The sequence below is a fragment of the Bufo gargarizans genome, chromosome 3, assembly GCF_014858855.1.
Source record: "Bufo gargarizans isolate SCDJY-AF-19 chromosome 3, ASM1485885v1, whole genome shotgun sequence".
In the NCBI taxonomy this organism is placed as follows: domain Eukaryota; kingdom Metazoa; phylum Chordata; class Amphibia; order Anura; family Bufonidae; genus Bufo; species Bufo gargarizans.
In genome coordinates, this window is record NC_058082.1 from 194544290 (window position 1) to 194566380 (window position 22091).

Below are 22091 nucleotides of genomic sequence, written 5' to 3' on the forward strand. Positions count from 1 at the left end.
TCCTCTATCCTCAAGATATAGGAGAGGTATTATATTGGTTGAGGTCTACCACTGGGACTCCCACAGATCAAAACAATGGGGGCCCTGTACCCCAAAATGAATAGAGCTTCATTCATTCTTTATGGCAGTGCAGGAGATAGCCACGTACAGAGCTCAGCTATTTCCGGCAGTCCCATAGAGAATGAATGGAGCAGCATTCCCCTATCCTATAGAAAGGTGATAACTTCTTATAACTTGAATGCCCCTTTAAGGTAATTTTCCCACTGCTTGCTAGCCCTCCTCTGATTTGTAGGTTAAATGCATGGCAGATTTCAGTACATGGCTCACCAATGAAGATGTCAGGAGTCGTCTAGGGGTAATATGGCAATCAGCATAAACATAGTTTACACTGAGGGATAACCAGGAGATCTACTAACTATGGTGCCCAAGGGTCCACATACAGCTGGAGACAGCGGTTGCCTGAAACAATCTCTAAAATAGCTGCTATATAGACATGTTAATAACGTTATATTTAAATCAATTCTTTTTCAGTTGTACTAAAGATGTGCAGTCTGAACAATGGCGGCTGCGACCAGTACTGCAAGGTAGAAAACCGAGATGTTGTCTGTTTATGTACCACTGGATATGTGCTAGGAGATGATGGAAAATCCTGTGTTGCAACTGGTAAGAAATGTCAATCTACTTTACATTCTAATTTGAATTGTAAATGCATTTATTAATTCTACGTTATACAGTAATTGACATTTAACTATAATATTTGATTATAATTGTAACTTGGGGTTTGGAGATGTTTGTCATGTAGCACTTGATTGTAATATGTCAATGCAAAAGTGGTCTTTTTCTCCAGAAACAGGGCCACTCTTGTCCTTGTAGACCTACTCCATGGATAAAGTAGCACTGTTTCTAAGGTAAAAAAAGCAGACCAATTTTTCAAAACTCTATGTTGGATAGAGGAATTCCTGATTTCAGTGGTCTTCTGAAATGGTGATTAGTGTTGGGCGAGCATGCTCAGCAGAACACTAGTCCGGCTCAAAGTATAGCGATGCTCGGCACATCGCGGTGTTCGGCCGAATACCGCGTGTGCTCGAGCGCGATGCTCGAGTCTCCTCCCCGCGCGTTTGTTGGCTGCTACGCAGCCAATAAACGTTCAAGTAAGTACTGCCCTCACTGTAATGCCGTAGCCATGTTGGCTGCTGGCATTACAGTGATTGGCTGGCCGTAACGCGTCATCGGGTGCTATATAGCACCCGATGACACGTGTTCGGTTCAGTATTAGTCAGGGAGAGCTGGAGAGCAGAAAGGAAAGATAGTGTAGGGATTAAAATAACAATATTTTAGTTTTTATACTTATTATAGACCCAAAAGTCCTTTAAAGGACTATTGTGTGTGGCAGCAATATACTGTATATTTTTAGTGCAACCTGCGCTAAATAGCTTGCAATTGTTTGGCCGCTGCGTACAGCGACATTATCTGGGCTACATCTCCTGTCTAACGTGTGCACAGCCTAAAAATATATGTGACATCCAGTGTATTTTTTCTGTAGACGGTGCCCGCTGCGGACAGTTACATTAGCTGCGCTAAATCTCCTGTATAACGTTTGTGTATCCTAAATATCAGTGACATTCAGTCTAATTTTTTTGCTGCTGGTGACAGCGACATTACTTGCGCTACATCTCTTGTATAATGTTTGCCCATCCTAAATATCAGTAACATTCATTCAGTGTAATTTTTTATTAGCCGGTGGTGACAGCGACATTACTTGTGCTATACCTCCTATTTAACGTGTGCGCATCCTAAAAATATCTGTGAAATTCTGTGTACTTTATTTGCGCAAACACTTATAAAACCTGTGCTACTGTATGTGTGACATACTTGCAAGCATATATACCATTCAATATGCGCAAGGCGAGCAGTAAGGGATGGGGAAGTGGCCGTGCTGCTGATGGTGCATGCAGAGGCCGTGGCCCTGGGCGCGGTGAAACTGTGCCTGCTGCCATAGCACAAGAAACACACTCATGCACGATACACATCTTCATGTCCCAGTTTGCAGGGCAGCGCAGGACACCACTCTTGAAGTCAGACCAGTGCGACCAGGTGGTCGGTTCGATTGCAGCAGATAATGCTTCCAGTCGGTTAAGCACCACCCTGTCTTCCACAAAGTCCAGTCTCAGTAGCCAAGAGTCTGGTCAATAGAATCCTCACCCTGATACTCCTTTCACCCACCATGGAGAGTCTTGGAAAACCCACACTCGGATATTCTGAGGAGCTGTTTTCATCGCATTCCTTAATTTGGGCCTCTCGCTAAGCCCGCTTGAAGAGGGACATGAGGAGATCATGTGCCCCGATTCCCAGACTCTAGAGCATCCACAGTCAGAAGAAAATGACGGTGGGGAATGGCAATTAGTGTTTCACGAGGTGGATGATGATGATGAGACACAGTTGCCTATAAGTTTACCGCAATTAGTGTCTCAAGAGGTTGATGATGAGGATGAGACACAGTTGTCAATAACTGAGGTTTTTGTTAGGTCAACAAGTAAGGAGGATAACCAGAGTGAGGAAGTGGAAGAGGAGCTGCTGGATGATGAAGTCACTGACCCAACTTGGGAAGGTGGCAAGCCAAGCGAGGACAGCAGTACAGAGGGGGAGGGATCCGCAGCACTGCAACAGTCTGGAAGAGGCAGTGGGGTGACAAAAGGGAGAAGGCGAGCCACACCAAACAGGCACGCAACTGTTCCCCGGAGCACTCCCTTGCGGCAATCTCCCTTGCCAGGGGTAGGTGTTCCGCAGTCTGGCTCTTTTTTGAGGAAAGTGCAGACGATAAATGAATTGTCATTTGAAACCTGTGCCGTACCAAGATGAGCAGGGACGTGAACACTAGCAACTTTACCACCACCAGCATGATCCGCTACATGGCATCAAAGCACCCTAATAGGTGGGCCGAACGCCTGGGTCCACAACCAGTGTCTGCGGGTCACACCACTGCCTCCTCTTCCCCTGTATTACATGCTAGCCAATACCCTGTCCAAGACGAGGGCCCGGATACCTCCCCCCATGCACCTGGACCTTCGCAAGCACCATCAGCTAGCACATCCACTTCTGTGTCCTAGCGCAGCGTACAGATGTCTATACCCCAGGGCTTTGAACGAAAGCGCAAATACCCAGCCACCTACCCACGCACTAAATGAGCACCTCTCCAAATTGCTGGCCCTGGAAATGTTGCCATTTAGGCATGTGGATACTGAGGATTTCCGACGCCTGATGGCGGCGGCTGTCCCGCAGTGATCTGTCCCCAGCCGCCAATATTTTTCACAGTGTACAGTCCCAGCCTTACACCAGCATGTGTCCCATAACATCATCTGTGCCCTGACCAACGCAGTTATTGGGAAGGTCCACTTAACGACTGACACATGGACAGGTGCTTTTGGCCATGGACGCTACATTTCCCTGACAGCACACTGGGTGAACGTTGTGGAGGCCGGGAGCGAGCCATACCCTGGGAAGGCACAGGTGCTACCGACGCCAAGGATTGCGGGCCCTACTTCCATCAGGGTTTCCGCTGCCACCTACGTTAGTGGCTGCAACCCCCACCCCCCTTCTCCTCCTCAGCCTCCTCTTTGCAGGGGATAAGGGACCTGTAATGCTGCAGAACCCCAAGCAACCAGGCAAAGATTTGAACAAACGTGGATTTATTGAAAACACAGCAGTAAAGTCCAAGCCATAAATCATACAGAAATAACGTAGTCCAAATAATAACCTCTGTGGGAAAACGTCAGAGAAAAGCCAGACCAGGCTAAAGTTCATACAGAAAAGTCAGTGAAACCAGGTACCTAAGGATGAGACGGTGAAGTATCCAAGGTCCAATCCGAGGCCACACACGGTGCAACTGTAGAGCAGAGACGAGGTTTCCAGAGGCATTCACTAGCTGAAGACACACAGCATTCATGCATGGAACAAACTTAGTGGATCTGAACCAGCATACTTTCAGGTTGTAGAGACAACAGTGAGCACCGATCAGGCAGGGAGATCACCTTTTAATTACCTGCTGGCCAATCACAGAGTGCTGCTTGTCAGAACCTCATAGGTCATACGATTATCCTACTCATTAGCACCTGCACAGCAAATCCCTAATCAACTTTGAATTTGTGCACAGATGCTTTACCTGCCAGTGGCCGACGTAGCGCATACGATGCACGCCAAACTGCCTCGGCACGGGCACGGGATCGAGCCAGCATGGTTGCTGGAGCGGAACCCGCAGGAGAAACCGGAGGCAGGACCAGCCGCAACGTATTGCCAACAGTCCGGCAAGTCTACCTCCGAGATCCCCGCGGCCCTCCCTCCGGCACCCATGCGGACGCTCCAATGTATCTGCCCACAAGGGAAGCGGAACCGCAGACTTCCTTACAGGTCCAGACTGAGCTGTGGCTCTTGCCACTCAACCTACAACCAGGCATGGTTGTGTCTGATAATGGCCGTAACTTGGTGGCGGCTTTGGAGCTCGGCAAGTTCACACACATACCATGCCAAGCCCACGTGTTTAACCTAGTGATTCAGCGGTTTCTTAAAACCTACCCCAATTTGCCTGAGCTACTGGTGAAAGTGCGCCGCGTGTGCCCATTTCCGAAAGTCATCGACAGCTTCCGCCAGTCTGGCAACGATGCAGCGATTGCAATTGCCAGCTCACCGACTGTTGGGCGACGTGAGGACACGCTTGAACTCGACGTTCCACATGTTGGCCAGACTTTGTGAGCAGCAGAGGGCAGTAGTAGAATACCATCTGCAACATGGTTGTCGCCTTTCCAGTCAGCTTCCACTCTTCACAAGCGAGAAGTGGGCATGGATGTCTGACCTCTGTGAGGTTTTACACAACTTTGAGTAATCAACACAGATGGTGAGCGGCAATAACGCTATTATCAGCGTAACCATCCCACTTTTGTGTCTACTAAAATGCTTGCTGCTCACAATGAAGGCTGGCGCTTTGTATGTGGAAGAGGTGGAAATGAGGGAAGAAAGTACACAGGGTGATAGCCAGACCACCCTCAGCTCATCTTCTCTCTGATGAGGAGGAGCAGGAGACTGTTGCCTCTGTTACAGAGGGCAGTACCCATGGAAGTTTTATTCCATCTGTTCAGCGTGGATGGGTAGAAGAGGAGGAAGAGGATGCTGCTTTTCTTTGGAGACAGTTCAGAGAAGAGCTACTAAACTGGTACATGGATTGCAGGATAAAACTCACCAGGAAAGGTTAAAGGAACTTAACATGTATAGCTTGGAAGAAAGACGAGACAGAGGGGATATGATAGAAACTTTTAAATACATAAAGGGAATCAACAAGGTAAAAGAGGAAAGAATATTTAAAGGAAGAAAAACTGCTACAAGAGGACATAGTTTTAAATTAGAGGGGCAAAGGTTTAAAAGTAATATCAGGAAGTATTACTTTACTGAGAGAGTAGTGGATGCATGGAATAGCCTTCCTGCAGAAGTGGCAGCTGCAAATACAGTGAAGGAGTTTAAGCATGCATGGGATAGGCATAAGGCCATCCTTCATATAAGATAGGGCCAGGGGCTATTCATAGGATTCAGTATATTGGGCAGACTAGATGGGCCAAATGGTTCTTATCTGCCGACACATTCTATGTTTCTATGTTTCTAGGATGAGGAGATTGAGAGTCATCCTTCTGATGAGGACAGCAAAGTGTTGTCCGTTGGGACTCTGGCACACATGGCTGAATTTATGTTATGCAGCCTTTCCCGTGAACCTGGCGTTGTACGCATTTTAGCCAACACCGGTCACTAGTTGTTCACCCTTCTCGACCCCTGTTATAAAGATAGCTTCTCATCTGTCATTCCTGTGGTGGAGAAGAAAAGCAAAATGGTGCAATACCAGAAGGTCCTTGTGGAAAAATTGCTCCAAAAATTTCCAGCAGACAACGCTGGCTGCAGAGTAAATAGTTCCTTGGTCAACTGAGGAGGGGAGACGAGTGGAACACACAGCAGTTCCAACAGAGGCAGGGCAACACTCTCCAAGGCTTGGGACAGTTTTATGACACCCCGCCAGCACCCTCAACCGGGGCCTAGTGTCACCTACATTTTTGGAAGATGGTGAAGGAGTACGTAGTAAGGTGTTAATTTTCTGTTGGGGAGGAGCCTTTGTGGGAGTGTGTGTATATATATATATCCACACAGTATTAGCTTGCTAATTATAGCTTGCTGCTATTCCAAGACTACTTTAAAAAGAGCTGATCTACAAGAGCATTGCAGATATTTAGGAGACTAACTTAATCTAACTCAGAGTTTTTCCACTGTAGCAGAACTTCAGTGGTGTTTCTGGTGAATACTCAGACACTGTGTTTCAAAAGAGGTAAGGAATTTGCTAGACATTATATCTCTATTGTCTGATTGCAAATGAGCATAGGCGAGTAATGTGTTAATTTGCTGTTGGGGGAGGAGCCTTTGTGGGAGTGTGTGTATACAGGGAGTGCAGAATTATTAGGCAAGTTGTATTTTTGAGGATTAATTTTATTATTGAACAACAACCATGTTCTCAATGAACCAAAAAAAACTCATTAATATCAAAGCTGAATATTTTTGGAAGTAGTTTTTAGTTTGTTTTTAGTTTTAGCTATTTTAGGGGGATATCTGTGTGTGCAGGTGACTATTACTGTGCATAATTATTAGGCAACTTAACAAAAACCAAATATATACCCATTTCAATTATTTATTTTTGCCAGTGAAACCAATATAACATCTCAACATTCACAAATATACATTTCTGACATTCAAAAACAAAACAAAAACAAATCAGTGACCAATATAGCCACCTTTCTTTGCAAGGACACTCAAAAGCCTGCCATCCATGGATTCTGTCAGTGTTTTGATCTGTTCACCATCAACATTGCGTGCAGCAGCAACCACAGCCTCCCAGACACTGTTCAGAGAGGTGTACTGTTTTCCCTCCTTGTAAATCTCACATTTGATGATGGACCACAGGTTCTCAATGGGGTTCAGATCAGGTGAACAAGGAGGCCATGTCATTAGATTTTCTTCCTTTATACCCTTTCTTGCCAGCCACGCTGTGGAGTACTTGGACCCGTGTGATGGAGCATTGTCCTGCATGAAAATCATGTTTTTCTTGAAGGATGCAGACTTCTTCCTGTACCACTGCTTGAAGAAGGTGTCTTCCAGAAACTGGCAGTAGGACTGGGAGTTGAGCTTGACTCCATCCTCAACCCGAAAAGGCCCCACAAGCTCATCTTTGATGATACCAGCCCAAACCAGTACTCCACCTCCACCTTGCTGGCGTCTGAGTCGGACTGGAGCTCCCTTTACCAATCCAGCCACGGGCCCATCCATCTGGCCCATCAAGACTCACTCTCATTTCATCAGTCCATAAAACCTTAGAAAAATCAGTCTTGAGATATTTCTTGGCCCAGTCTTGACGTTTCAGCTTGTGTGTCTTGTTCAGTGGTGGTCGTCTTTCAGCCTTTCTTACCTTGCCCATGTCTCTGAGTATTGCACACCTTGTGCTTTTGGGCACTCCAGTGATGTTGCAGCTCTGAAATATGGCCAAACTGGTGGCAAGTGGCATCTTGGCAGCTGCACGCTTGACTTTTCTCAGTTCATGGGCAGTTATTTTGCGCCTTGGTTTTCCACACGCTTCTTGCGACCCTGTTGACTATTTTGAATGAAACGCTTGATTGTTCGATGATCACGCTTTAGAAGCTTTGCAATTTTAAGAGTGCTGCATCCCTCTGCAAGATATCTCACTATTTTTGACTTTTCTGAGCCTGTCAAGTCCTTCTTTTGACCCATTTTGCCAAAGGAAAGGAAGTTGCCTAATAATTATGCACACTTGATATAGGGTGTTGATGTCATTAGACCACACCCCTTCTCATTACAGAGATGCACATCACCTAATATGCTTAATTGGTAGTAGGCTTTCGAGCCTATACAGCTTGGAGTAAGACAACATGCATAAAGAGGATGATGTGGTCAAAATACTCATTTGCCTAATAATTCTGCACTCCCTGTATATATCCACACAGTATTAGCTTGCTAATTATAGCTTGCTGCTTTTCTAAGACTGCTTTACCAAGAGCTGATCTACAAGAGCATTGGAGATATTCAGGATACACTCAGGAGGTAATCTAGAGGTGGATACAATCTAAACAAGTAAGATTTGTTTGTTTAAAATGTTTCCCCTCTTTACAATAGCAGACCTGGTTCTGTGCAGGAATTGTTATGCTTTTATTTCAGGTTCCACTCTTCAGAGGTTTGGATACTGTCTGATCTGTAGACAGCTCTCCATAATGCAGCAGAAAATTACCTTTTTGAAATATGAGATTTTTAAATTAAACACTAAACAAACTCAGGCTGAGAACATTACTATGCCACTGCCACAGAGGCCCCCTAGAAATGGAAGATGGGTTACTGTAAGTTCTGGTAGACTGAGAGTTGTGGGTTGAAGGCATGTCCCACAGTCTGTGGCTCTCCATAATTCATTTGCAGCACTTTTCAGAGTGCAAGAGCAACATGGAGGATGGCTCAAGCACAGTGGGTGAGAAACAATCATCTCCCATGCCTAAAGTATGTAAGACTGCAGCCAAAGACAAAAAGGAGAAGGTGAGGATTGATAGTAAGCAGCTGTTGGTTGGCGATTCCATCATAAGAGGTGTGAAGTTTGAGGAGAATGGTGTTGTGAGATGTCTCCCTGGTGCTACTGCTAACAGGGATAGACAACGGATCCTTAATATTGTTAGGCAAGCAAAGCAGGAAAGGGAAGTGGATGTTTTCCTCCATCTTGGGACAAACGATCTGGCTTGCAATGAGGTTTCAAAGGTGAAAGAAGCTTTTCACACACTTGGAAAGGATATACGGGAGGTTGCATCAACTGTTTCATTCTCTGCAGTTTTGCCTGTGCATAACCTTCAGCATGACAGGAAGATGTGCATTAAGGAATTCAATGTATGGCTTGGTGAATGGTGTCTTGGCTTAGTGACGGTTTGCATCTTTCTCTCAAGGGAACGAATGTCCTCGGTGAACAGTTCCAAGTATTTGCTAAGAAGCATTTAAACTAGGAAAGGGGGGCAAAAGAGTGATAATCCAGCAGTCCAACTGCCCCCCGATACAATGCTAGAAGAGGCCAGTAGCACAAAGGTTAAGAAATGACAAGCTCAGAGTCTTGTCTACAAATGCTCGCAGTTTAGGGAATAAGATCAATGAACTTGAGGCTATAATGGCATCTGAGAATATAGATGTAGTGGCTGTTACTGAGACGTGGTTCAAGGGGAGTAATGACTGGGATATATCAATACCAGGGTTCTCTCTATACAGGAAAGACAGAGAAGGCAAGAAGGGGGAGGGGTGGTATGTGAAAGATAGCATAAAATATAATTTGATACAAGTTAGCGAGAACAATTTAGAGTCAGTTTGGGTTACCTTGCAGCTTGATAATCATAAGGTAACTCGTGTAGGTGTGATATATAGACCAACTAGCCAAGTCAAAGAATTAGATGATCTACTAGTTGAGGAAATAGCTAAAATGACATTGAAGGGGGAAGTTATCATTATGGGAGACTTCAATCTTCCAGATGTAAACTGGAAAACCAAAATAGCTAGTTCTGCCAGGAGTACAGATATTCTAAATTCCCTACTGGGATTATCTCTACAGCAAGTAGTGGAGGAGCCAACCCGGAAGGAGGCCATTTTAGATTTAGTATTCACAAATGGGAATTTGGTATCTGATATTACTGTAGGGGAAAGCTTGGGATCTAGTGATCACCAGTCAGTGTGGTTTACTATAAGTACAGTCACTGAGTCACACCACACAAAAACAAAAAAGTTTTAGATTTTAGAAAAACAGACTTTTCTAAAATTAGATTAGTGGTATACGAGTCCCTATCAGACTGGAACAGTTTCATCGGAGTCCAAGAGAAATGGGACTACTTAAAAGTGGCACTATTGAAGGCAACAGAAAATTGCATTAGGCTTGTCAGTAAAAGCAAAAAAAGGAAGAGACCACTGTGGTACTCAGCAGAAGTGGCCAAAATCATTAAAAACAAAAAGAAAGCATTTAGGAATTATAAAAAAAAACAAAAAACAAGAATGACAGGCAAATTTATAAGATTAGGCAGAGAGACCAAACAAGTTATAAGAGCTTCTAAAGCACAGGCAGAAGAGAAATTAGCTCAATCAGGGAAAAAAGGCGATAAGGCATTCTTCAGATACATAAATGAAAAAAGGAAACTAAAACAAGGAATTACCAAATTAAAAACAAAAGAAGGAAGGTACATGGAAGAAGATGAAGAACTAGCTGACTGCTTCAATGAATACTTCTGTTCAGTTTTTACAAAGTAAAATGAAGGAGAAGGACCTCAGTTAGGAAAGAAGACTAATGAATCTTTTGATGCATGTGTCTTTACAGAGGAAGAGGTTCTAAGTCAACTGTCTAAAATTAATACAAATAAGTCACAGGGGCCTGATGGGATACACCCAAAGCTATTAAAAGAGCTCAGCGGTGAACTAGCAAAACCATTAACAGATTTATTTAACCAATCACTGGCAACAGGAGTCGTCCCAGAAGATTGGAAATTAGCAAATGTTGTGCCCATTCACAAGAAAGGTAGTAGGGAGGAATCGGGCAACTATAGGCCAGTAAGCCTGACATCAATAGTGGGGAAATTAATGGAAACCATACTTAAGGAGAGGATTGTGGAACATCTAAAATCCCATGGATTGAAAGATGAAAAACAGCATGGGTTTACGTCAGGGAGATCATGTCAAACTAATCTTATTGATTTTTTTTTGATTGGGTGACTAAAATAATAGATGGAGGAGGTGCAGTAGACATCGCTTATCTAGACTTTAGTAAGGCTTTTGATACTGTTCCACATAGAAGGCTTATCAATAAAGTGCAGTCTTTGGGCTTGGACTCCCATATTGTTGAATGGATTAGGCAGTGGCTGAGAGACAGGCAACAGAGGGTTGTAATCAATGGAATATATTCAGACCAAGGTCTTGTTACCAGTGGGGTACCTCAGGGATCTGTTCTGGGACCCATATTGTTTAATATCTTTATCAGCGAAATTGCAGAAGGCCTCAATGGTAAGGTGTGTCTTTTTGCTGATGACACAAAGATTTGTAACAGGGTTGATGTTCCTGGAGGGATATACCAAATTGAAAAGGACTTAGGAAAACTAGAGGAATGGTAAAAAATCTGGCAACTAAAACTTTATGTTGATAAGTGCAAGATAATGCACCTGAGACGTAAAAACCCAAGAGCAGAATATAAAATCAGTGATACAGTCCTAACCTCAGTATCTGAGGAAAGGGATTTAGGAATCATTATTTCAGAAGACTTAAAGGTAGGCAGACAATGTCATAGAGCAGCAGGACATGCTAGCAGAATGCTTGGATGTATAGGGAGAGGAATTACCAGTAGAAAGAGGGAGGTGCTCATGCCGCTCTACAGAGCACTAGTGAGACCTCATTTGGAGTATTGTGCTCAGTACTGGAGACCTTATCTCCAGAAGGATATTGATACTTTGGAGAGAGTTCAGAGAAGAGCTACTAAACTGGTACATGGATTGCAGGATAAAACTTACCAGGAAAGATTAAAGGACCTTAACATGTATAGCTTGGAAAAAAGACGAGACACTTTTAAATACATAAAGGGAATCAACAAGGTAAAAGAGGAGAGAATATTTAAAAGAAGAAAAACTGCTACAAGAGGACATAGTTTTAAATTAGAGGGGCAAAGGTTTAAAAGTAATATCAGGAAGTAATACTTTACTGAGAGAGTAGTGGATGCATGGAATAGCCTTCCTGCAGAAGTGGTAGCTGCAAATACAGTGGAAGAGTTTAAGCATGCATGGGATAGGCATAAGGCCATCCTTCATATAAGAAAGTGCCAGGGGCTATCCATAGTATTTAGTATATTGGGCAGACTAGATGGGCCAAATGGTTCTTATCTGCTGACACATTCTATGTAGCAGACCGTGTCAGCATCCTTAGTGATCCCTGTGTGCCTTACAACTATTGGGTGTCCAAGCTGGACATGTGGCAGGAACTTGCGCTTTACGCCTTGGAGGTGCTGACCTGCCCCACCGCCAGCGTTTTGTCAGAGCGTGTATTTAGTGCTGCTGGGGGCATAATAACTGATAAGCGCATCCGCATGTCAACTGAAAATGCAGACCGATTGACTCTTATAAAAATGAACAAGGCCTGAATTGCCCCTGACTTCTCTAATCCACCAGAGGAAAGCGGTTGAACATAAAGGCACTTTAAATGTGGCTTTTATGGTGTATTGAATACACTGTATTCCTATGCAGCCCTTCCACCACTAAAAAGGGTATATGGTTCAATCTCCCTTTTCTCGTCCTCCTCCTCCATCATATCAACATGCTTATTAGGCTGCCCTCACCCATTATGTTTTATAGGTCACCAGCAGGCCCTCACCCACAAAAATTTTTAGATGGTCAGCTCGGCAGCAGGCCTTCGCCCATAAAATGTTTTACATGGTCAACTTGGCAACAGGCCCTCGCCCACAATTTTTTTAGATGGTTAGTTACGTCAGCAGGCCCTCATCCGCGAAATTTCTTAGATGGTCAGCTCGGCAGCAGGCCCTCGCCCACTAAATTTTTTAGATGGTCTGCTCGGCAGCAGGCCCTCGCCCACACAAATTTTTAGATGTCAGCTCGGCAACAGGCCCTCGCCCACAAACTTTTTTACATGGTCAGCTCGGCAGCAGGCCCTCACCCACAACATTTTTTTAGAGGTCAGCTCGGCAGGCCCTCGCCCACAAACTTTTTTACATGGTCAGCTTGATTTTATCTTCAGTTTGGTGCGTATTATTGTCAGTCTGTAAAAGCGGTGTACTACTCGGACAACCTCATTCCCAGCAGTGACCTGGGAGTCCAAGATGCATCCAGACATCCTTTACATGCAGTTCCCGAACCATTTTAGTGGTGTTTTCATCAATTTCTGACCTTTTCCTGTGAAAAAGACACCCTTCCCTCTTCAGAGCAGGGGGTTCTGGTTTAATGCTCTGGTTCTCCCATTGACTTCCATTGTGCTCGGGTGCTCGGTAGAGCACCCGAGCATCCCGAGGTGTTCTACTCGAGCACCCGAGCACTTTGGTGCTCGACCAACACTAATGGTGATCTTTCAGCATGTATGCTGTTGGCTATTGTTTTAAACCAATGGAGTGATAACAATTAACTAAATTGACATCTTTAAGAACAAACCCAATGGATTTCAAGAAAACATTCAGACTTACTACTTGAATAAAGAGGACCTGTCGGCTCTCCTAACCTGTCCATTTAGTAACTAACAATTCAACTCTGTTATTCTTCTTAGAAAAGTATAAAATATAAATGTACAACCTTTCTTCTTGTTTATTGGGTGTGTTTGTATGCAGTCTGACACTGTGGGAGCAGAGGAAGTAGAGTAAAACATGACTGCAGGATAAGTTTAGACTAAAAAGGGTTTATTTGTAATTTGAACCACAAAGATCTTTGTGGGAGCTGTATCCAGAATGCTATTTTTTATCTTTACTATTTACACCTAAGGATGTGAAGGTAGCCTTAGGGAGCTAAGCAATGTTCTATCAAAGGGGGCTAATTTGAAAAGGTAGGCAACTGCCAATACCAATCAAGTATCACGAACATATCCTAGTCTAATTAATATGACCACATGGAAGATACTTGCTGTTTTTTGGGTGGCATGCATACAGCAGATGTCAGATTGGGTGGAGATGGCAAAACACGAGTCTTTGCTGCAGCGTATCACAATTACATTTATTGTTTTTAATAGCACCATTCTACATCATGTCAATGCACCTTTAGTAGGACTATTGTGAGACAAAACAGTATTAATGTAAGGCAAGTGAGGGAAATTAATGTGAAGTACATAAGGTTGATAAATTAATAACCCCATGCGCCTTGCAATAATATTAAATGGTCACTAACTTTTCACACAAATTTGCATAAATCAAAAGTAAAAGCGACCATAAGAAACTTTGCAATAAGTCTTATCAGCGTATCAGAAAGAAATTTCTAGCTCTCATGTTATTAGCTGTTTACCCCCACTAATTGCCTTTCACTTTGAAAAATATCTCCAGTATGAATCAGCTCCACAGAAGAATCACATTACACATGTCAATACAAGTCTATGGAGAGGGGAGGGGGTGGAGTGAGTAGGAGCTGAGTGTGACAGGACTCCAGGAGAGACATCAAATAAACTGCTGCAGCTTAATAGGAATTTGATATCTCAGCTCAAGTGCTTTGTTTAAAGCCATACAGGTCAGTACTTCTCTGTAATGTCCTTCACAATACTGGGTGAGTAAGGGAATTGTAGGAAGCAGATTCTCCTCTACTCTCCAGCTACTCTCCATGCACCATCCCTGGGAGAACTGAAAACTAGACATTCAGCATGCACAGAGGAAAACTGATAAAAAATGCCAGATACAAGTCATATTGTGGCCAGAAAGAGTGTTATTACTCATGTACACCCACTGTTCTAATGATTAATGAGAGAGGTTAGCTTGGAAGCTGCATAGTTAAACAGCTGCATATCATAGATCTGCAGTGCATAGCAAGGCACCAATTGGAATTAATAGGTCTCCATTGTATCTATTGATTGCAGTGGGCACTCTCTCATGCTCCCTGAAGATTATCCTTTTTAGTTAACATGTCCTAAACATGAAAACAGAAATATGAATTCTCCATGCATTTATCTTCTCCATACAAAGTATACATCATGAATGATCAATGAATGACTCAAAAAAACGAATATAATAACTGTGAAATAAAACTGATCGATTTTAGGTAGATGTTTCTTGTATTTTCTACTGCGCTGTCATTGTCAGAATTTGCACACTTCCATAACTTTTTAATCTTGGCTATGTGTTACAGAAAAATATCCCTGCGGAAGAAGAGCGGGCTTCAGATTCAAGAGGTCAGTAAGTGAGGAAGTGGACAGTACAAACCACACAGCTGGTTCAAAGATAAGCAACTCTCCTGCAAGTCACGCTGACTCCACATCCCCCGAAAAAAACCTCCAGGCTGAAGACAGACTTCCTGATGCATCTTTATCTGAATTAGACTACGACTACAACCCAAATGAGAGGATTGTGGGTGGCACAGATTGCAAATTTGGAGAATGCCCATGGCAGGTAAATAATGGATTAAATGTAGATTTATACACCTCATGACTGTAAACACACAATCTCTGGTGCCCTAAGAAGAGCTTTATTTAAAGGGGCTCTGTCACCAGGATCAACCCTATACAACCAGGCATACAGTATATCCTGATAAGATTGATGAAGCTGAGTAAAACAATACCTTTCTTTGCAGTGTATGTGCTTGCGTTCAGGAGAAATTAGCAATTTTATTTTTTTGCAAGTTAGTCAATGGAGCACCAGGCGGGGGCTTATGTGGTTTGAGCACCGCTCCAGCAACACCCCTGGTGCTCCATACTGAAGCTTCCATCCTTATAAACATGCCTCCCTCAGCACAGATTGACATGAGTCTAGTGCTGATCTCTCATGCTTGCGCACTGGTTCCCTATTATGGCTAGGTGATGTCACCGAACCTGGAAGTGGAGGTAACTGCAGATGAAGCTGACAGCACCTCCACTTCCGGATTCAGTTATGTCACGAGTGCACTAATTATCTTTGCTGCTCGGCAAGTATTAGAAGACATGGTGCGCATGCACCATGCTAGGGACCTAGTGCGCAGAGCGAGATATCAGCACTAGACTCTCATCTAGCACTGTCAATCTAAGGGGAGGGTACATGTTTATAAGAATGGAGGCATTAGTATGGAGTCCCAGGGGCATTGCTAGACCAGCGCTCAAACAGCATGAACTCGCCTACTGGTGCTCCAATACTGCGAAGAAAGGTGTTGTTTTACTTAGCTTGATCAACCCTACCAGAATATATGCCTGGTTGTATAGGGTTGATCTTGGTGACGGAACCTGTTTAAAGGCTATGGACACCTTAGGAATCCATTTTTATAATTGCATTCTACTCATTTGGGTGTAAAAATATATTTAAAAATAAATATATAAAAAATATATATATAGCTTTTCCTACAGCTTCCAGTTTTAGTGCCTCTTCAGTTTGCTTCTTCATTCATTACTTGAACTTTCCTAACGCCTCACTTTCATTATAAATTCATTTGTATCACTTTGATAAGTATTTTTGAGCAATATCTCAATGTATATACACCAGACAAGTGGCTTAAATATAGCGATAAATCTCCTGCATCACAAAACAAACTGCCTGTAGCCACCACTATGGAGAGCTGAGTGGATTGGAATGTATACAGTTACCATTGATTTCAATGGAAGCTGTAAATAATCTCTGTGCACTGAGCTCCCCCTAGTGGCAGCTGATGGAAAATGCAATGAATTGGGAACAGGAGAAACAGGTCAGCACCCGGTCCCCGACAGCAGCCAAGTGGTCTTCCTTTAATGGTAAGTATGCCACTTGTTTAGGTGCACTACACCACAGGCACTTCACATGCATATTTTAGTCTGCCAAGTAGGGAATATATTCAATATTTGAATCCCACTCTTGCAAAAAGCTGTTTTGGGACAAACACTTTAAGTTAAAATAAAAATAAAAATACTGAAGTGATTTATTTAACCTATGTATATCTAAAATCTAATTTGGTAAATCAATGCAGGCTGTCCTGTTCAGTGAAGATGATGAGCCATTCTGTGGAGGAACGATCCTGTCCAGTCAGTTTATCCTCACAGCAGCCCACTGCATGAACCAGACAAAGTACTTTAAAGTTATCGTAGGTAAGTATCCCGATCAGCAAGTATTTATTTGAGTGCGTTGAGCAGGGTTAGAAAAACACTGAAGTGAATGGGGATAAGCAGCGATATCCCACACAACCTGTGGACAGGCATAGCACTGTTTATGGAAGAAAGTAGCCGTTTTTCTAATTCTGGACTAACCCTTTAATTGCAACATGAAAATAAGATGACAACTTTTCATGACTCCTTTTAGTCAGTTTCATGGAAAGTCCTTCAACAATTCCATACAGTTAGAAGTCTTATGATATATCATAATATATATCAGTATAGAATACATAATATATAATACACTAACACTGTGGACATCGAGGAGCCTATAAATGGAAAGGTGTATATAGACATAAGACAAATCTGTGATCTATCACAAAATGTAAGAGCAGGAGGTAAAGAGAAGGTATTAGCCTATAAAAATGTTCATTCTGTTGCCATCCTGCTGCAAATATTAATAAAATGATTAAGATGTAGTATTAAATGGCATCACGGGAAATGTTTATAAAAGCTGCAAAAATATGATGTCTCCTCTATAGATTACATTAGTGGTGTTCTCCGGGGTACAGAAATTAATGATCATCAAGGTCATCAATATCACATCAGAGGGGGTCCGACATCTGGCATCCAAAGCCAACAATGTGTGCAGAAGAAGCAGCCCTGTAGACTGTGCAGTTTCCAGCACCGGCGAACTGAGGCTCAACTCCCAATTACTGGAATGGCACCTGAGCTGCGGTACCCAGGCAGCGTACAGAGCTGTCTGCAAAACATCTGATCGGCAGGGGTACCAGGTGTCCAACCCTCACTGATCTGATATTAATGATGTATCCACTATGTTTAGTCTGTGGAACCTCTTTAATCCATGCCATGCAGAACTTGGTGAGATGCCACTCTGTCCATGGAATTGCTGCAGTGCAATGTCACCCTTCATACCCACATCCCTTTCATACCCACATTTTACTACAAGTCAGAAACTTCGGAATGGTAGCACCGCATTAGCTTTGTTGAATTATGGCATTGAAGACAAATAGGCCGGCTCACATTCATTTGCATGTGCCTTTACTTATTCAACAATTAATAAAATACATATACACATTTATATTTCATACAATGCATAGAATCATTTAGTAAAAAATAGAATTCATAGCTTCAGTTTAGTGATCCCAGTCCTTTAAATGCAGAGCTCACGCATGTAAAATTAAAAAAATATACTAAAAATAGTACAAGATGCGGTTGTTGCTATGTTAGGTTAGATCTTATAGCCCATTGGTGTCGGATTATTTTAGTCCCATAAATACTCAATAGGGCATAGCTTAGAAGCACATTATTTTCACTTTATCTGCCAGCTTCCTTCGGTTTATATCGTTAAATAATCTTTAACACTTTAGTGTAACAACGAATTTGACGACTTTGTTGCACTAATACTTCAGTTGTACTGTTGATTGGTGCTTAAGATGTTAATACAACACTTATTCAGTCCAATTAATGCTGTAACAGATTTTAGTTATGCTGTTAGTCCATAGTTAATATGTGAGTAAGGCCTCATGCACATGACTGTTCCGTTTTTGCGCTGGACCTGCACCCTAGCCGGCTGTGATTTTCTCTGGCGCATGCGCTCTGAATTCTCCGGGACGCCTGCACTTGGTGAAAAATTATAACCATAGTTGTGCTTCTAAGCTTCCATCCACACTGCCTTGTGAACCGACCCTCCACAGACCGCCACCACGCACATATTGAGTACGTATTGAGTACTACACATAAACATCAAGGGCTGCATAAATGCAGTAAGTACTATAGGAACATATTAAGTCCTGCACGAACATAGTGACTACCGTGACATATCTTGATACATGTGGCTGAATTGATCACATGTGGCCGAATCCAACATCTTACTCACATATTAACTACAAACTTACAGCATAACTGAAATCTGTTACAGCATTAATTGGACTAAATAAGTATTAACATCTTAAGCACCAATCAACAGTACAACTGAAGTATTAGTGCAACAAAGTCGTCAAATTTGTTGTTGTACTAAAGTGTTAAAGGTTATTTAACAATATAAACCGAAGGAAACTGGCAGATAAAGTGAAAATAATGTGCTTCTAAGCTATGCCCTATTGAGAATTCGTGGGACTAAAATAATCCGACACCAATTGGCTATAAGATCTAACCGACAAAGCAACAACCGCATCTTGTACTATTTTAGCATATTTGCATATTTACTAATCTACGATTTTGTGGACTCCCCTTTAATCTATACTCTTGTCCACTTAGTTGGCTTTGAAAATCAGTGCAGGGACTGGTGTAATTGAAAATGATAGCATATGGTGGAATGTAAAGCAAAGTTAGCAATAATAATACCAAGAAAAATATATATATTTTCTACTTATTCAATTTTTGGTTATAGAGATGAGTGAAAAATCGCTGAAATTCTATTTGGGTCGAATTGCAATGAATCGGTTGGCAGATTCTATTCAGGAACTAGTCAATTCTACTCAAATTAAAAGTGCTCATTCATATTGCCCTAAAAATCTGTGTATCACACTGTATCCAACCACTTTCATACTCTTTATGCCCCAGAAAGTATTAGTAATGTCAAAGTGACAGGGAGGGACATATATGGCTATGGGTAAAAGGATAGTACCTGGTGTAATAAACAACCTGTTTAATAACACTGCTCTGTTGGATTTTTTAAAAAGTCCAAAAGGTATATCTTTTTGGTGTCAGATGCCTTAACTTCTCACTTGCAAAATAGTGGTTGTCACTTTGAGAGATTTGTCTGAATCAAATCGCAAAAGGTTCAGATTCGGCTGGAAATTTGAGACAAATTTGATTAATTTATAATGAATTCACTTATCTCTATTTAGTTATCAATTTAGGCAGGGTGCTTAATCTCCTTAAAGAGACCAGTCCTCTATGGAGACTTACTGGAAGTACGCCATGGTATGGAGACTTATTGGCAAGGATCCATGAGAAATGAATATGCAGAGAGGTATCTCCCAAGAAAGAGAACCATCTTGCCAGCGCCACCTATTGGAAGTGGCTCCCGATAAGTCGAAATCCGTATTTCTAACAAGCCTTGGGATTTGACAAGGGAATATAGCCAAGCCAGCTACCCATTTGTAGACAGACGTTTCAAGGTGCTTGCCCCTCGTCAATACAGAGTAGAACTTCTTTGCATATTCATTTGCCATGGAGCATTGCCAATAAGTCTCCCTACCATGGAGTACTTCCAGTAAGTCTCCACATAGAACTGGTCTCTAAGCAGATTCAGCACGCTGCCTAAGCTACTTCCAAGGCATCGCACTGAGCCAGACAGAATCCTACTCCATACTGACGAGGGGCAAACACCCCAAAACAGCCATCTATGGATGGCTATTTGGCTTGGCTAGTTGTAAAGGCTTGTTGTAAAGTTGGATCTTTTCTCATGGGGAGCCACCATAGGTGCCATAGGTGGCACTAGTGACATGTTTTTTTTTTTATTGGGAGATAGATAAAAGTCATCCTTTGCATTTGAAACCAACCAAGACTAACCCTATTTTGCCTCATTTTACAGGAGAAATAAATACACGTAAGAAGGATGGTACTGAATCAATACACAAGGTGGATAAGATAATTATACACCCTAAATTTGTCAGGTTGACCTATGACTTTGACATAGCTGTGGTAAAACTGAAAGATGCCATAAACTTCACTGATAACATCATACCGGCATGCCTCCCTGATCCTGATTTTGCTGAACAAGTCCTGATGAATGAGAGGCAGGCAATGGTGAGCGGTTTCGGACGTCTTCATGAAAGAGGGCTTCAGGCCACAAAACTTCAGATGCTTCACGTACCCTACATTAGTAGGCAAACATGCAAAGAATCCAGTAAGTTCACAATCACAGAAAACATGTTTTGTGCTGGCTATGACAAGGAGGTGAAAGATGCTTGTCAGGGAGACAGCGGTGGTCCACATGTCACCCCATACAAAGACACCTATTTTGTGACAGGAATTGTTAGTTGGGGAGAAGGTTGTGCACAACAAGGCAAATATGGTGTGTACACAAAAGTATCCAAATTAAATAAATGGCTTAAAGGTGTATTGAAAAGACACCAGTGATTTCCCAAAAACCCCAGCTACCCCTCAGCTTCGTTGAAGCTTTACCAATATACTCCACCAAATAACAAGTCAATATGCTACAATTTATTAAAACACTTTCTTGATGGTTCAGTAGTTGTAAGGTCTGGCAACTAACACATAATTTTTATGTATTTCTGTGGTCCAAATATTCTCATAATTCAAGTCTTTACCTAATTGGAAAGTAATAATTGTACTAGTTCAGATTTTTTGGCTATGAGCCTACAGCCCCAAACCTCATTTTAGTGCATTGCTTAGCATACCTAATACGAAAGAAACAGAAGCAACGAAGTATAATCAGTCCTAGACCTTCTGGCAATGTCAGCTCTAGCAATATGGTTGTTTATTAATACTAATAAGCATGGATCACTGTTTGCTTTTGCATTATCTTGGCAATTCAGTAATATTGAAATATATGGACAGCATTAATAAAGTTTACTTACTACATCTTGTAATGTGTCTTACTCTCTTGTAAAAAATGTTCATAATTGTTCACCAGGAGTTACTGGATAATCATATAACAGATTCAACATTATTATTAGGCCTCATGCACACAGCCGTTGTTGGCCTGTGCCCGTGCTGCGGATCGCAAATTGTGGTCCACAATGCACAGTCACCGACTATGTGGCCGCCGTATGCAGACGCATTCACTTGAAAGGGGTCCGCGATCCATGCACATGCACTACTTTTTTTTTTTGCAGTGCGGAGGCACGCATCTTCAAGTAATTGAGTTTGCATTCCTGATGCGGTGCACAAACGGCCAGTGCCCATATATTGCAGACCCAGCTATTTGCGAGTCGCAATACAGGCACCGTCTGACAATGGTCGTGTGTATGAGGCGTCTTAGTCTCATTGCCCATTTTTTTCAGATATAGCACATTCTAACCAATATTGTTAGAGTGAGTCCTTGAATCTTCCCCTTGTCTGTCTCCTAGAAAATCAGGCGAGATAGCTAAGTATACCTGAGTATTGTATATCACTTATAGGATGTGTCATGGGTTTCATGTACTTGTGACAGACTCTCAGACTTCAGGGGTTAAAAGTCCAAATGGTGCTTTATTATTTTTATCCAGCTGTAGAGGGAAGTGGTATTATGCAAATATAAAGTAATGATGGCCACTCGTTTTTCTTTACTTCTTTACTTTTTTCTTGCCATAATA

The 22091-nt window shown here is 42.4% G+C and overlaps 1 protein-coding gene across 2 annotated transcripts in view; it reads left to right on the forward strand.

Moving 5' to 3' along the window:
* The window catches only part of LOC122931115 (coagulation factor X-like), a 31095-nt gene extending 9717 nt beyond the window's left edge, over positions 1-21378 (forward strand). For both annotated transcript variants that reach the window (XM_044285066.1, XM_044285065.1), the window contains exons 6-9: positions 532-663; positions 14907-15166; positions 16683-16800; positions 20366-21378. In XM_044285066.1, the coding sequence (XP_044141001.1) occupies positions 532-663; positions 14907-15166; positions 16683-16800; positions 20366-20913 (1058 nt within the window). In that variant the 3' untranslated portion in view covers positions 20914-21378. The remainder of the gene's footprint in view (positions 1-531; positions 664-14906; positions 15167-16682; positions 16801-20365) is intronic.
* The last annotated feature ends 713 nt before the right edge of the window (positions 21379-22091 follow it).